Source organism: Coloeus monedula (assembly GCF_965178545.1).
Source record: "Coloeus monedula genome assembly, chromosome: 15".
Classification (NCBI taxonomy): domain Eukaryota; kingdom Metazoa; phylum Chordata; class Aves; order Passeriformes; family Corvidae; genus Coloeus; species Coloeus monedula.
The window spans coordinates 4,726,285-4,740,084 of record NC_138795.1 but is presented as its reverse complement, the minus strand read 5'-3'; the positions used below and the strand labels follow the sequence as shown (position 1 = coordinate 4,740,084).

Here is a 13,800-nt window from a genome sequence, read left to right as displayed (position 1 = left end):
TTTTTGGGAAAAACTTTCTAACACAACAAATTTTTCATTTTAAGACTTGTTTTAGTGCAAGAGGGTCAGGGAATTGAAAATCATATAATCATTTTTTATAGATTTTGACAGGCTCTTACCCAAAGCTAAACTGAGGAACTAATTTCCTCTCATTACTGCAGCCTTGTCAACTCCACAGGGGCCTTTTTTATTCCAGGAGATTCTCCTTGCTATTATTTTCCCAAATTTCCATTTGAAACCGTTCTTAGTTTTGTGTTGAAAGCATCCAAGGAGCAGCAGTGGTTGTTGGCTGCAGAAGGAGCAGTGGGAACCAAGGGGAAAAGATCTTCTGGGAGCTGAGGAATTAGGGAGAAACAACTGACATGGATCTATGGGAGATGGATTCCTGTGCTCATCAGCTCCAGACCAAACACTGTAACTGGTGTTCCCTTTCATAGCTTCTTCCCAAGGTTTCCTTATGGGAACAGCTTCCTAGCTTAAGAGGAATAGAAATGCAATGACTCTTTACATAAAATTGGAAATGAACTTTACACCATGACCAGGCAGCTCTCTTGATCTTTCCAACATGCTCTGAGGCTGTGCTGCAGCTCTGGGGGTGACATCCTGCTGTGCTGGACTGTTTGCCTGGTGGCTGAAAGTTGCCCAATGTTTACTGATTTCAACATGGTTCTGCTACAGGGAATGGCAGAGAGGAGAGCAGGGCTTTCTTCCTGCCTCAGCCACTGATACTGGGCAGGTTGTTTGGGTTTATCCTTTCTCCCATTTAGATTTCTCCTTTTTTTTTCTTCCTCCTTTTTTTTTTTTTTTTTTTAACTAATTCTAGCTGCTGCGTCATGGACCCCCCAATTCCCACACCAGCCCTAAGAAGTGCTGAGAGCTCACATGGTCTCACCTGGAGCCAGAAGCAATTCTTGCTTTGAGTGTCTGATTTTGACCAACCAACCCTAAGGGAGTAGAATCAATGATAGAGGTCCCTATCTTTCTTCTTCTAATGCTCCTAAATATGTTTACATCTCCAGATGAAAGTCACTTCACCAATACAGAGAACAGTTCATTAATGATTGTTTTATTCTTTCAAAAGCTTAACAAAATTACCCTTTCTGTGACCCCCTCTGTAAGTCAGGAGTGCCTTTCACATGTAGCTTTGCTTGATTTAGAGTTCTGATGCAAACGCCTCCAGATAAGAAGTCTGCAAACAAACGATCTGCTGATTACGTGTCACTTCACCCACTGCTGTCCATCACCAGCCCACCGCTCCTGCTCTGCCAACATGTGGCTTTGTGGGGCCACAGTGACCTCGATAAAGTATTTAGCAACCCTGGGAGAAAGGAGCCAGGATGTGTTCTATGGGCTTGTGCCCCTGGATCACTCAGCAGCTCGGCACAGACCCACAGGTGTGTGCACTGGCATGGGAGGGCAGGACTGCAAGGGTTGGAACCCACCATGGGTGTGACAGGCTTGGGAGCTGTCCCTGTTGATGTTGCCTAAACTGTGGGAGCACCAAATGACAGCCTCTGCCACTGCAGACATGGTTACCCTGAGACAGGCCTGAGTTAAAAGCTGTCTGCTCAACAAAGTTCAATCTTTGAAGCTTTGGGCTTCCTTTCATGTAGTGCTGCAATCATCCAACACCAGGCAATTCCCTTAACCCTCACCCTATCAAATCATTGCCAGAAAAAGGATTCACCCTCTCTTTGAAGCAGCAAAGACCTCCTTGGAGCCCTAAAACTATACAAAGCCAGAGGAGAATATTACAAAGGTGTCCAGAAAGTTTCCACAGAAACCACGCCTAGCAGACATCCAAGGGCAAAAGTTTCCATCACCTGTTAGCAGGATACTTCCACCATTATTTTTAACAGAGGACAATTGATACTCAATAGTTCTCCATCATTTTTTCCAGAACAGAAAAGATGAGCAGACAAGAGCAGGGCAAAGAACAGCCTTTTGATGTTGCTAGAGAGGCTCTTTGCATGCAAAGCTGCCTTGTTTCTATCCCCTGGATTCCAGTCAAGGTTTTGGCCTGGAAACCAGTATTTCAGGAGGAACTGCATTGTTAAAAGATGAGCTTCGAAGGAAGACTCCCTGATTTCTGGTGAGTTATTTTTAAAGCAGCATCTGATGTGTGTATCAACCCGTGAGGTCATAGCTTGGAGCTAAATTCCCTTAATTACAGCCTTCCCGTTAAAATGAGGATATGAAGCAATAAAAGAGGCAGTGGCTGCATCCCTGCTTTATTGCTATCAGTCTCAACTTGCCCTTGACTAAGCACAGAAGGCTCTATGCCTATCCCACCTGGCTCTTAACTCCCACACTGCCAGACATGGCCTTGCTAAATCCATCAAATGCAACTCCTGTGACTTCGTTATTTTATAGACTGCACCTCCAGCAGTCCCTGTGCCAGAGAGAAGGGAATACGTGACACACTTGTATCCATGGTTGATTGCAAGATATGACTGAAGTTTTTCCCACAGTGGTGTCACCCAGGCACGCTCCTTCCCCAGTGTCTGATAGAGCCAGCTCACACTGCAGTGTCCCCTCCTTTTGGGGACATTTTCCCTGTCATGCCTCTCTTCCCAGGACTTAGACTGGCTTCTTTTGGAGGTCTCACCCCTTGTCAAATCTGGCAGAAGTGGCCCACAGATTCAAATCTATCTTTGGGGATGAAAAAGAGTACATAAACACACCTGTACGTGGTCACATTAGCCTTTTCCTTTAGGAAATCAAGCTGACGGGAAGGTAAAGCTGTGGCCCAAAGTGCCTTTTTCTTTTGCCTGCACCATGCTGTGGCAGTAATGCACGAGGCTGCACCATGACCAAAACAATTATTTTAACCTCAGGTCTGTTCCACAAAAAATTGCTGCCTCCTTCACACCTCTCTGCGCACATTGAGCACAGATGTCAACAACACTAGTGAAAAAGCTTGGAAATTATTTCGGACACAGTTTAACTGCCAATAACCACAGCCCAATTAGGCCTCCTCAGCTATGAGCAAGAACTCAGGGTGTTGGTAAAGGTCCAGCAAAGGGGAGAGCCCCACGGTGCCCAAAGCACCAGAGTGAACAGGCAGAGCAGCCTGTGAAGGGACAGGGGACACAAATTCCCCCCACCAGCACAGGCAGTCAGCACTGCAAACACAGCAAATACTTGTCCCACTCCACCATCACATCGGTTTCTGCAACCAGCCCTGTATTCACACAGTGCATGAGTAGCTCATAACCAGTAAATTTACTAAACAGAGGCCAGATCCCGCCATTATCATCTTGCCCAGGGTCTTGTCCCTTTTGGTTGCATAATAAACAACAGCAGCAGAAGTTGCTCCCAGAACACTGATAAATTAGCACATGTTTCATTTCAAAACCTGCTGCCATATGATTTGGATTGATTATCAAGTGCCCTGTGATAAAGGGGAGGACGTGGGATTTGACTGGCACAGTCTCTCCCAGCCAGTGACCCACAGGACTGTGATGGATGAACAGACTTGATAAAAATCAAATGACTCACGAAGCACTTGAGCATTACATTTACTGGAGAAAACAGTTGCTCAGAGATAGGAACAGGCATTGAGTGAAGGAGCCATGAGGTGTTAGCAATGCTGCAGCCTGATAGTCTAAGGGCAATTTCTGTAGTAACAGGCAATTCATTTTATGGGGGGGAAAAAAAACAAAGCAATTTTTCAGATATGTTCAGATCCTGCAAATCTTATATCTATATATTGCCTTATGACAGGGACCCTTTCTACCTATAAATGTGGGCTTGCTGAAGCAAAGCTCTTGTTTCACTGTTGGTTTTACTTATCTCTGTTGACCTGCAGCAGAACCTGGCTAATGGCAACGAAAGGACTTTTCTATTATAATAGGTTTCTGGATACACACAGCTACTGAGCACAAATGCAGGAAGGGAGGTCGGCAGAGGAGGGTGAGGGTGAAGACAAAACAAGGGAGGTCAGCAGAGATTGGGGATGCAGGCAAAACTGATGTGCCACACACTCCAAAACGTTCACACAGCAGTATCAGCAATGGAGGTTTCGCCTGCCCTGGGAGGGGGAGTTGAAGAAGATTCCTCTTCTCGAGTCCGAGCAAACCAAGTGACCTCACGTAGCTCTTCACACGGCTTCTCCTCCAGACCCTTCACAATCTTCGTAGCCCTCTTTTGGATATTCCCTAACAACTTCATATCCTTCATATATTGAGCAGCCCAAAACTTTTAGGTTGGAAAAGACCTCTAAGCCCATCGAGTCCAACCATTAACCTGCCACTGCCACTAATATTTCTCCTGTTCACTTTTAATTTCCGTTCCACCGCACTCGGCACATGTGCGAAGGCTTTGCAGGGTGCACCAGGCTCCCCCACCCCGCACCTGGGCTCACACACCTCCGAGCCACCCTCCTGCTGCCCCAGCGCCTTTCTCCAGTCTCTACAACAAGGAAAGCACCCTCCAGAGGAGAAATCCCTGCGGCAGGAGCCCCGTCCCGGCTCTGTGCGGAGGGACAGAACGCCCCGGAGATGCCGCCGCACCGACCGGGAACGGGGATGGCACCAAGGGCTGGGGGTGCGGGGCTGGCCCAGGGGACCGTGCAAGGCTCCCCCGGGCATTACCAGCGCTCCCAGGCCAGCGAGGGGCCGGCCCGGGGGAGGAGCGGGGCGGGCTCAGGTGTGCCCGGCCCTGCCCTCGGCCCGGGATGCGCTGAGCGGCCGGAGAGCGAAGGCAATGGATCCGCTGGAGACGAACAGCAGCTGCAGCAACGGTGGGTGCAGCTTGGCTCGGCCCGGCCCGGCCCGGCTCGGCTCGGCTCGGCCCGGCTCGGCTCGGCCCGGCTCGGCTCGGCTCGGCTCGGCTCGGCCCGGCTCGGCCCGGCTCGGCCCGGCCCGGCTCGGCTCGGCCCGGCTCGGCTCGGCTCGGCTCGGCCCCGCTCGGCTCGGCTCGGCTCGGCCCGGCTCGGCCCGGCCCGGCCCGGCTCGGCCCGGCTCGGCTCGGCCCGGCTCGGCTCGGCTCGGCCCGGCCCGGCTCGGCTCGGCTCGGCTCGGCTCGGCTCGGCTCGGCTCGGCCCGGCCCGGCCCGGCTCGGCCCGGCTCGGCTCGGCTCGGCTCGGCTCGGCCCGGCCCGGCCCGGCCCGGCTCGGCTCGGCTCGGCTCGGCTCGGCTCGGCCCAGCCCGGCTCGGCTCGGCTCGACCCAGCTGCCCTGCGAGCGCCGGAACCGGGCCGGGACAGCTCCCCTCGGCCGTATCCCCCCCGGCTTTGGGGCTGTCCTCTGTCACTGCTCTGCTTTGGGCTTTTTCCTGGCTTTGGGGTTTCTTCTCCTTTTTTTGAGGTCTCTATAGGAATGGAGAAACTTGAGGCGAGCAGCCGGCACCACGCTCTGCCAGCCTCAGAGCGCACAGAGAAGCCAGGAGTTGGGTTTTTTCCTTTAAGGATTACTTAATCCACTTGGTAATCACTCCATCACTCTGCCTGATCCTTGTGCCCGGTAGTACCTTGTGGAGATTTTCACCCAGCCGAGGAGGCAAGTTCCCCCCTTATTCCCCAGGAAATATTTCCGCCATCAATAATGTTTTCCTAGTAGGAAAAAAAAAAAGTTATTAGGGAACCCTTGGAAATTCATCTAGAAAGTCACTGGTATTTTTTCCTTTAGAAAAACGTTTATAGCCAGTCCAGATCCAAAACCTCAGCTGTGTGTGCCAGGACCAGAGATTGCAGCTGCAGAAGATCTAAATCAGGCTCCTAGTTCAGGAAGAATATGGGGCCCATGCCCAGGCTCCTGGCACTGCTGGGAGCAGTTTAGCCATTCCATACTCCTGCCTGCAGGGACATAAATACTTGCTCTATAATTCCTATGTGAGTTCAGGCAAAAAATTGAAGTCTTTTACAAAGAGACTTTTGTACTCCACCTGGCTGCTCTGTTCCTCATGGTCACAGTCACACCGTCTTTACTACACGTGGAGTAAGGATTGCAAATAGAAAGATGTTCTGGGTGTGGTAGGAGTGTCAGGGGAGGAAGAAGCTCAGCAATTTTCCCACCCCCACACAGCCACACATCTTGGCCAGAGCCACAGGGCTTGCAGCGCTGTTGGTGTTAACAGCAGAACGCTGTGCCTGCTCTCAGGCAGGGCTGGCTTTGCTTTAGGAGCGCTCAGGCACTCTGCAAACAGGTAGAACAAAACCTTGAAACAGTAGAGGAAATGTATTGTCCGAGACAAATCTGTTGTAGTTTTATAACACAGCTCAACACACAGAGCAGGAACAGATGGACAGTTACAAAGTGTTGGCATTGCTCCACATTAAACCCAAAGTTACAACTGCAGATGAGCTGGCAGGTGTGAGGCTTAGTTGTTTGGAAAGCACCAAAGCCTTTGGATCAACAGGGTTAAGTGTTGATAAGGCCTAGTTCAACCCCATAACACTGCAGTTTGGTGGAGATACCCTGGTATATATATTTGGAAATTCAAATTATTTTTTAGAGGTCCTTGTGGCCTTCCAGCCCAGTATGTAGACACATTCAGTGTCAAAGAGGTGCTTGAACTGCAGGCCACGAATCTGTCAGAGAAAACCCTGCCATTTCCACATGTGGGTAAAGAGGTGTCCTGAGCTTTGGAGATCTTTGGGTATTGCTGCTAGGGTGACAGCACAGGTGGCTGTGCAGCGGGACACCTGAATGAGCCTAAGGGAATAGGGACACTGTTGGCAGTCATGTCAGTAATTTGCTGTTTTATCTCCACGGTGGTTTCACAGGGTCTCTGATCACCCTTTCATGCCTTTCCCACCGGGTTGTGTGCCGAGTGATCAGCAGTGCTGTCCCAGCTGACTCTGTCCAGGACAATGGGACTTCAGATAGTTCCTGGATAACTCGGCTGGAAAATAATTATGGATTCTACATTGGCCTGGGCTTGGCTGTCTTCTCCAGCTTCCTCATCGGGAGCAGTGTCATCCTCAAGAAAAAAGGACTGCTACGGCTGGTGGAGAAGGGAGGCACGAGGGCAGGTAAGGCTTTTGTGTGGGCAGGAGGGGGAAGGACCACCTGTTCTAGGAGCACACACACGATCCAAATTTCAGCACTTTTAAGGCAAGGGAGCACCTCTGGGTACCGTCAGTCTTCCATCAGCAGTGTAAATGAGACCTTTTGTGGATGCATCTTTGTGTGTGAGACCCAGACAGCAGTGCTATGTGGGAACTGGGGAGCTAATTTACAGGCCTGGCATTAGAAAGGAGTTAATTTACAGTCTCTGTGTTGGAAAGGAGCTAATTTATAGAGCCCTGCACTGGAAGAGCTCAGCTAAAAGCAGCATTTTCCTGCCTGGCACCACAAGTAGCAAGTGAGTGTCCTGTGAGATGAGATGTGCCCCACAGCAGAACAGGAACGTGTGAGGCCAGGAAGAAGCCGAGTGCTAAAAGCTCTTTGAAATGGGCCCCTTTGCACAAAGCTGCAGCTCATGGCTGTGCCCCAGCCTGGAGCAGAGCAGCACAGCGCCGTGACCCCACTCCTGCTCTAATTGAACCACCAGGCAGCTTTGCCACCAGGTCACCGAGACAAGGATGACACAAGGATGCAGCCCCGTGTGCTCGGATTGCATTAGCTAGAGCCCTGTGTGAATGCAGGACAGGCTGGCTCTGTGGGAACTCTGTGGTTTCAGAAGGCATCCTTTGGAGCTGTGTTGCTCAACAACAAGCAGATAACTTTCCTCTAGCACCAGGCTCTTAGGGTGAGGTGTGTGTTTATGTGTACACACACATATATATATATGGATGGGCAGTGGTGGCGCAGCACTGCCTAGAGCAGAATTGCACTGTGGAATTGGACACATCCCATCAGCATTGCAAACGTGCTCCAGCAGCAGGGTAAGTCCTACCTGGCAGCTGACCTACTTGCATAACTGCAAAACAGAGAATAATAAAATAATTAAACTACTATTGCTTCCCAGTTCTGGCCTAGGAACAGTTCTTAAATAATCTTTAAGAGGAAGTAAATATCACCATCCCCATTTTGTTCTGTGCCCATATGGGGACACAGAGGCGTGGAATGATGAAGTGACTGTCCAGAGACAACCACCAAAGCTACCAACAGCACCTGAGCCACAGGCCTGTCTTGAGTCCATCTCTCCATCCTCTGCCACATGCAGCTGCTGAACACAGATGGGTTTGCTTTTTGGCATTATATTTGCACAGCAAAGTATCAGTATTGCTTCAACTGTAGATGTCTCTCTCCTCCTTCCCTCCATAAACTCTTCCCACAGTAGAGCCAAGCGAATAAAACAAGAGCAAACCCCTCCTTGTTTTTTCAGAATGTTTAACATTCTGGAAGGAATTAGAGATTAATGACAGAAAATTGCAGCTGACAAAAAGAGTTCTTGGGAAAAACCCCGACCAAGCAAAAAGACACTAAAACAAATAAACCAGCAATTTTTTAGGAATACCAAAGCATAACATTTGAACTTCAGCATTTATGGAGTTGTTGAGGAACCAGAAGAGGCTGAACTCTAGCAAAAGATTTTTCCCTGTGTCCTGAAGTCTTCCTGTTCAACTCTTCATTGCCCCTTGTCCTATCTTGCCCTGTAATCTCTCAGTCCTAGTGAAGTGTGTCACCCCTGCTATGTGAGCACATCGCTTTTCTCCAAGGCAAGTCAAACACTGCTGTTACTGACAGCTCCAGTCGGGTCAGATTTATCAAAAACTTGGGCTCTCCCTGACCTAGCAAAATCAGGGTTCACTATGTCAACAGGCTCAAGCTCCTTATGTCCAACAGCTTGAGGGTTAGGACCAGAACTGGATTAGTTCCCAGCACATGTATGTCCATTCTTCCTTGTTCTTTGTCACACTCTTCCCCTTGCAATTTATTCCTCTCCAAAGGGACATTCTCATCTCTTGCTCTGGAGGAAATGGTTGTTAACTCCTGCGTGTGCTTTTCTTCCCCAGGAGACGGAGGCCACGGCTACCTAAAGGACTGGCTCTGGTGGGCTGGCTTGTTAACCAGTGAGTAGGAGCTGTTTCCCTGGGTTTGTAGCTTTTCCAGGGTCTGTCCCTGTGAATGAGGTGTGGGACAAACTGTGTATTGTGCTTAAAGCCTGTTTCCTGTCGAGTTCCCCCATCCTCAGCAGAGGTTCCTCAGGGAGAGGAGAGGCAGTGATCCCCACAGGATCTCCCTTTCCATCCTCCTGCAGAACTGGTAGGACTTGCTAGCTCGGTTTTACCTGATCAAAAGCATGAAAAGCCAGGTTTTAATAAGGCAGCTGGCAGGTCCAGGGCAAACAGCCTCCCCTGAGTGCCTGGGGGCTCCGGGAATGTTTCCTGCTGCACCACAGGGAGATAACAAAGAGGTAGCACCTCCCTCCATGGAAAAAACTTGCTTTCCCTTAAAACAAGCCTTAAAACCTTTATTTCTTGCTGCAGCGTTACAGTATCTCCTCAGATTGGACTCAAAGCTGCACAGAGAGCAGCAGATTTTACAGCAGTGCGTTTCAGAGCCCTCTTTTCTTGCTCTCACCGTGGCAGCCACAGCTCAAGGTGCCCCCACCTTGCCCTGCCCATGCAGCTCCTGTGAGCTGGCACAGCCCTCACTGCTTGGGGACAGGGACACCACAGCCCCACAGAAGGACATGGTGTGGAGGGGAGGAGCAGCCTCCCAGCCCTGGGGCTCCCACATCTGCCCCCTCCCTCATTAACCCCACTCAGGGCAGCTGCCTGGCTGGGCTGGGGGGGATTCATGAGCCCACCTGGGTCAGCCCTGGCACTCCCAGCCCTTCCCATGGAAGGGCTCGCTTCTCTTAAGGCGCCTCTTTTAAGTATAAATGAATAGATTTTCACCCAGTATCTGGCCCTGTTTAGCAGCAGCGTGAAGCTCCCAGCATAAAACCCACTCTCCAAGTGACACCTGGCTGGTTTGCAAGCCCCCAAGAGAAAATACAGAAAGTGCCCTGTAACGAACTGGTGTTTATTTTTCTTGTGTTTGTTTAGTGGGTGGAGGGGAAGCTGCCAACTTCGCTGCCTATGCCTTTGCTCCTGCAACTATTGTCACGCCTCTGGGGGCTCTGAGCGTGCTCATAAGGTGATTTTTGTGTCTATAATTTGCAATTTGGCTTTTTTTTTGTTGTTGTTGTTTGCCTGTTCGACTTGTAAAGGTAGACTTGAAGGGATGCTAATATGATATATTCTGCCCAAAGGAAAAAAAGTCTCAGTGTTTTCTAAAAAACACTTGAATATTTGTTGTCCTTTTGGGGGATCGTTTGGGAACCATTGAATTAAGTGGCACACCCTTCTGGAAATGCTGCATGTGGAGAGCAGCCACATACACTGCAGGTTAAATTATTGCAAATATCGCAATTACTTCATTTCTTATTCCAGCTCTTTAACCAACCCAGGACTGGTGGGGTTTTATTGTTTGTTTGTTTTGTTTTGTCTTTGTAATCAAGAGTACTAAAAATTTTAAAGGGTCAAAAATACCAGGCTTGTTTACAAACTGCCTTTCACCTGCCTTTTATTTTATAAGCTTTTAGGGTCCTTTCATGTTGTAGGGTTTTGTACTTCTGGCTGTTGCCAAAGGGGCTGAAACCATATTTTCTTTCTTTATTTTTAAGTAGGAGATTCCTACTAAAATGCATGGCTCTGGGTACTTAAAGTTTTATAGAAAGACTGCTGTTGTGAAATGCATAAGCAAACTGAGAGTTAGGACTGCTCTGGTATCTTGCCCTCAGTTTTTTGAGAAGAACTAGATGTTTTTGCAGATATATCTGTGGCCCCAGTACTTTCAGAGTTTCTCTGAGGCTTAATAGCTCTGATGATTTAGTTAAAATTAACATAGCTTTTTTGTTGTTAGATTCAGATTTTTTTCTGTTACACTGGTCCTTGAAGTAATTCCCTTGAGCACTAAAAGCTTCATAATGCCCAGCAGCTTCTGAGTGATTCTGCAGACCCTGAAAAAATACCTGAGGATGTGCTAAAACATTCAGCATTTTTGCACCTTGTTGACACAAGAGCTGTGATCTCCAGGCCACACCTGCACGCCTGCAGGTTCAGCTGTTGATAGATGCCATGTGATTGTGTATTAACACACTGGAATCCAACTAATTTACACCAAATTTGCGTCCTTGAATCACATGGAAGCATTCTTAACTTTCTTTGAGCCTCTGTTCCTTCTCTAAAGGGCTGCAAAGCACTGGCTGATGTTTTTCTGTCCCGTGCAGTGCCATTCTGTCCTCATATTTGCTTGGAGAACGGCTCAACCTGCTGGGAAAGCTGGGCTGCCTGCTGAGCCTGGTGGGCAGCACTGTGATGGTCATACACGCCCCAGAGGACGAGGAGGTCACCACTCTGGAGGAAATGACTTCCAAGCTGAAGGAGCCTGGTATGCAGCCGGCCGTGTTTTCCCTCTGGGGGCTGGGCAGCGCAAACTGCTCGCTGTGCCAGCTGCTCAAGTTTTGAGTTCTTCTCTCCCTCCTGCAGGTTTCCTGGCTTATGCTGCGATCCTCCTGGCTCTCTGCTTCCTCCTGATCTTCTTCCTCGCACCCCGTTACGGCCAGAGCAACATCCTCGTCTACCTTGCCATCTGCTCCGTTATCGGCGCCTTCTCCGTGTCCTCGGTCAAGGGCTTGGGAATTGCCATCAAGGGCTTCTTTGCTGACCAGCCTGTGCTGCAGCATCCACTGACGTGGATCCTGGTCATCACCCTGGTGGCATCCATCACCACACAGATCAACTACCTCAACAAGTCTCTAGACATTTTCAACACCTCTTTGGTGTTCCCCATCTACTACGTGCTGTTCACCACCATCGTCATCACCACTTCCATCATCCTCTTTAAGGAGTGGGTCACCATGACCGTGGTTGACATCATTGGGACAGTCTGTGGCTTCCTCACCATCATTTTGGGGGTGTTTTTACTCCATGCTTTCAAAGACATGGACGTCAGTTTATGGAATTTACCACAAGTCCTCCAGGATGAACAGCCAGCGCCGGTCACCAGAGATGACAAGAACATCCTGATAGAGGTGGACAACTCCAGCATTGCCCCAGAGGATAAACCCAAAGTATTTGTGCTCTACACTTAGGGCATTACATGTGGGGACTGCAGGTTGGGTGGGTGATGTCAATGTTCCAGGTGCCAGGGGAAAATTTTAAAAAGGAAAAGCAGAAAATAAAACAAATGGTGTCTTTTCCAAAGCCAAATCTTTCTCTGGGCTTTTGGACAGGGTCTCTGTCATGGTGTGGTAGCAAGGGGTGTGTTTAATCCTCGCTGGGCCTTAATACATGCGGCCACTGGAAACAAAAATCCTCTAGAAATATGATAGCCCTGGAACAAAGCTCCTCTCTGAGGTGCCTTCCATCTCTTATTCTTGGCATGGCTGATCTTTACCCTTCACTCCTTCCCCCGGGGGGCCATTGATGGCTTTGTTTCCAGGCCTTGATGGATCATTGATTAGTGGTTTTTGTCTTTTTTTGTTTCCTTTCTAGACACTTGCATGAACTCTAAAATGCACTCCAGCATCTCGAGAGGAGGTGAGAGACAAGGACTGACCGGTGCACGCCTGCTATTCAAACTCTGCTAGTCCATGTTTAATCACTTGCTCTGCAAGTAATGGGACAAGAATATTGGTGAACATGGGCAAAACAGGGTGAATTTTGCAATAGCTGCTCACTCAGGCTCAGTGGCAGGACTCAAGCCATGAAGTGTTTTACAGAGAGATCTTTTTCAGCTTTTGGTTTTTTGCGAGGTGCAGGAGTTTCCCTGGAGCAGTGTTAATTATTTTTATGGAAGCTTTGTTTGTTTGGGTTGGTTTATTTTTCCCTTAGCATCCCTGGTGCCCAGGCCTTGCTGAAGTTGCTGGGCCTGACCCAGACCCCACCTGAGGAAGGGTGGCCCCTGCTCAGGCTGGGGGAGCTCCCATGTCAGGAGAAACTCTGCCACCATCTCCAACACTTCTGGTGAAAATCTTTTCAGTCTGAAAGACCAAGTGGCTGTAAATGTTATGTATTTTTTTTCTCAGGAAATATCTTGACCTTGGCAAGGCCCCCCCCCCAATTCTTTGAACCCCATGAGGTGTCCTACTGTCCTCTGAGATGCTCACATGATTATACCTGTGTCTGAGCATCACTGAGCAAATACAATGTGGGGCTGTGGGAGAGAGGACTATGCAATCTCCTATTTTAATAACATTTCACTACTATTTTTTTGGAACGTGGAAAGGGAAATAAAGGTTTTTTTCAAGAAAAAAAAAAAGTTGCAGGTGGATCTGAAAGTTTTAAATGATTTCTCTGATGTTACTGGTGTAGCCCTAAAGGATAAAGAGGCTGAGGGACAGCTGAGAACAACAGGAAGAGCAGCTGGAGCAGCGTAAAACGGCAGCGACCTCCTTTGGTGGCAGAAAATAATCCAAGTCACCCACTCCAGCTTTGGTTTTGGCATCCTAATCAGTGTGATGCTTTATGCATTTTATTTTAGAAAATGGCTGTAAATGGCACTCATCTTTCCTCACTCTCTAGAAGTGCATTTCATAAAAGCAATCCTGCCATCCCTGGAGAAATGTCATGTAGAAAATGAAGATTTGAACTGAGGTAATGAAATAATACACAGTGAAAGAGGATTTGTTAATGACAACCGACAAATTTTATTAAAACTAGGCAAAAGGCACAATGAATTGCATTCTTCAAGTATTTGCATAGATGCATAGAGAATTATTGTAAACCATTAATATGTGGACACGGGAGAAAGTGAGATGTATTGTGTTATAAGTTCTCCCAGGTAACATCATCTTTCTAAAAAATCAGGTTTTACCATCTTTTACTCCTCCTGCAGTTCCCCTGGTCTCATTCACTCAA

At 48.7% G+C, this 13,800-nt stretch overlaps 1 protein-coding gene across 1 annotated transcript; it reads left to right on the top strand.

Annotated features, from left to right (window-relative positions):
* Window positions 1-4,707: 4,707 nt before the first annotated feature.
* Window positions 4,708-12,032, top strand: NIPAL4 (NIPA like domain containing 4; the record flags this gene model as incomplete). The annotated part of the gene is made up of 6 exons (XM_082291277.1): window positions 4,708-4,744; window positions 6,727-6,975; window positions 8,905-8,961; window positions 9,943-10,033; window positions 11,169-11,329; window positions 11,428-12,032. 6 exons carry the CDS (start codon window positions 4,708-4,710, stop codon window positions 12,030-12,032), a joined length of 1,200 nt encoding a protein of 399 aa, XP_082147403.1.
* Between the last annotated feature and the right edge of the window lie 1,768 nt (window positions 12,033-13,800).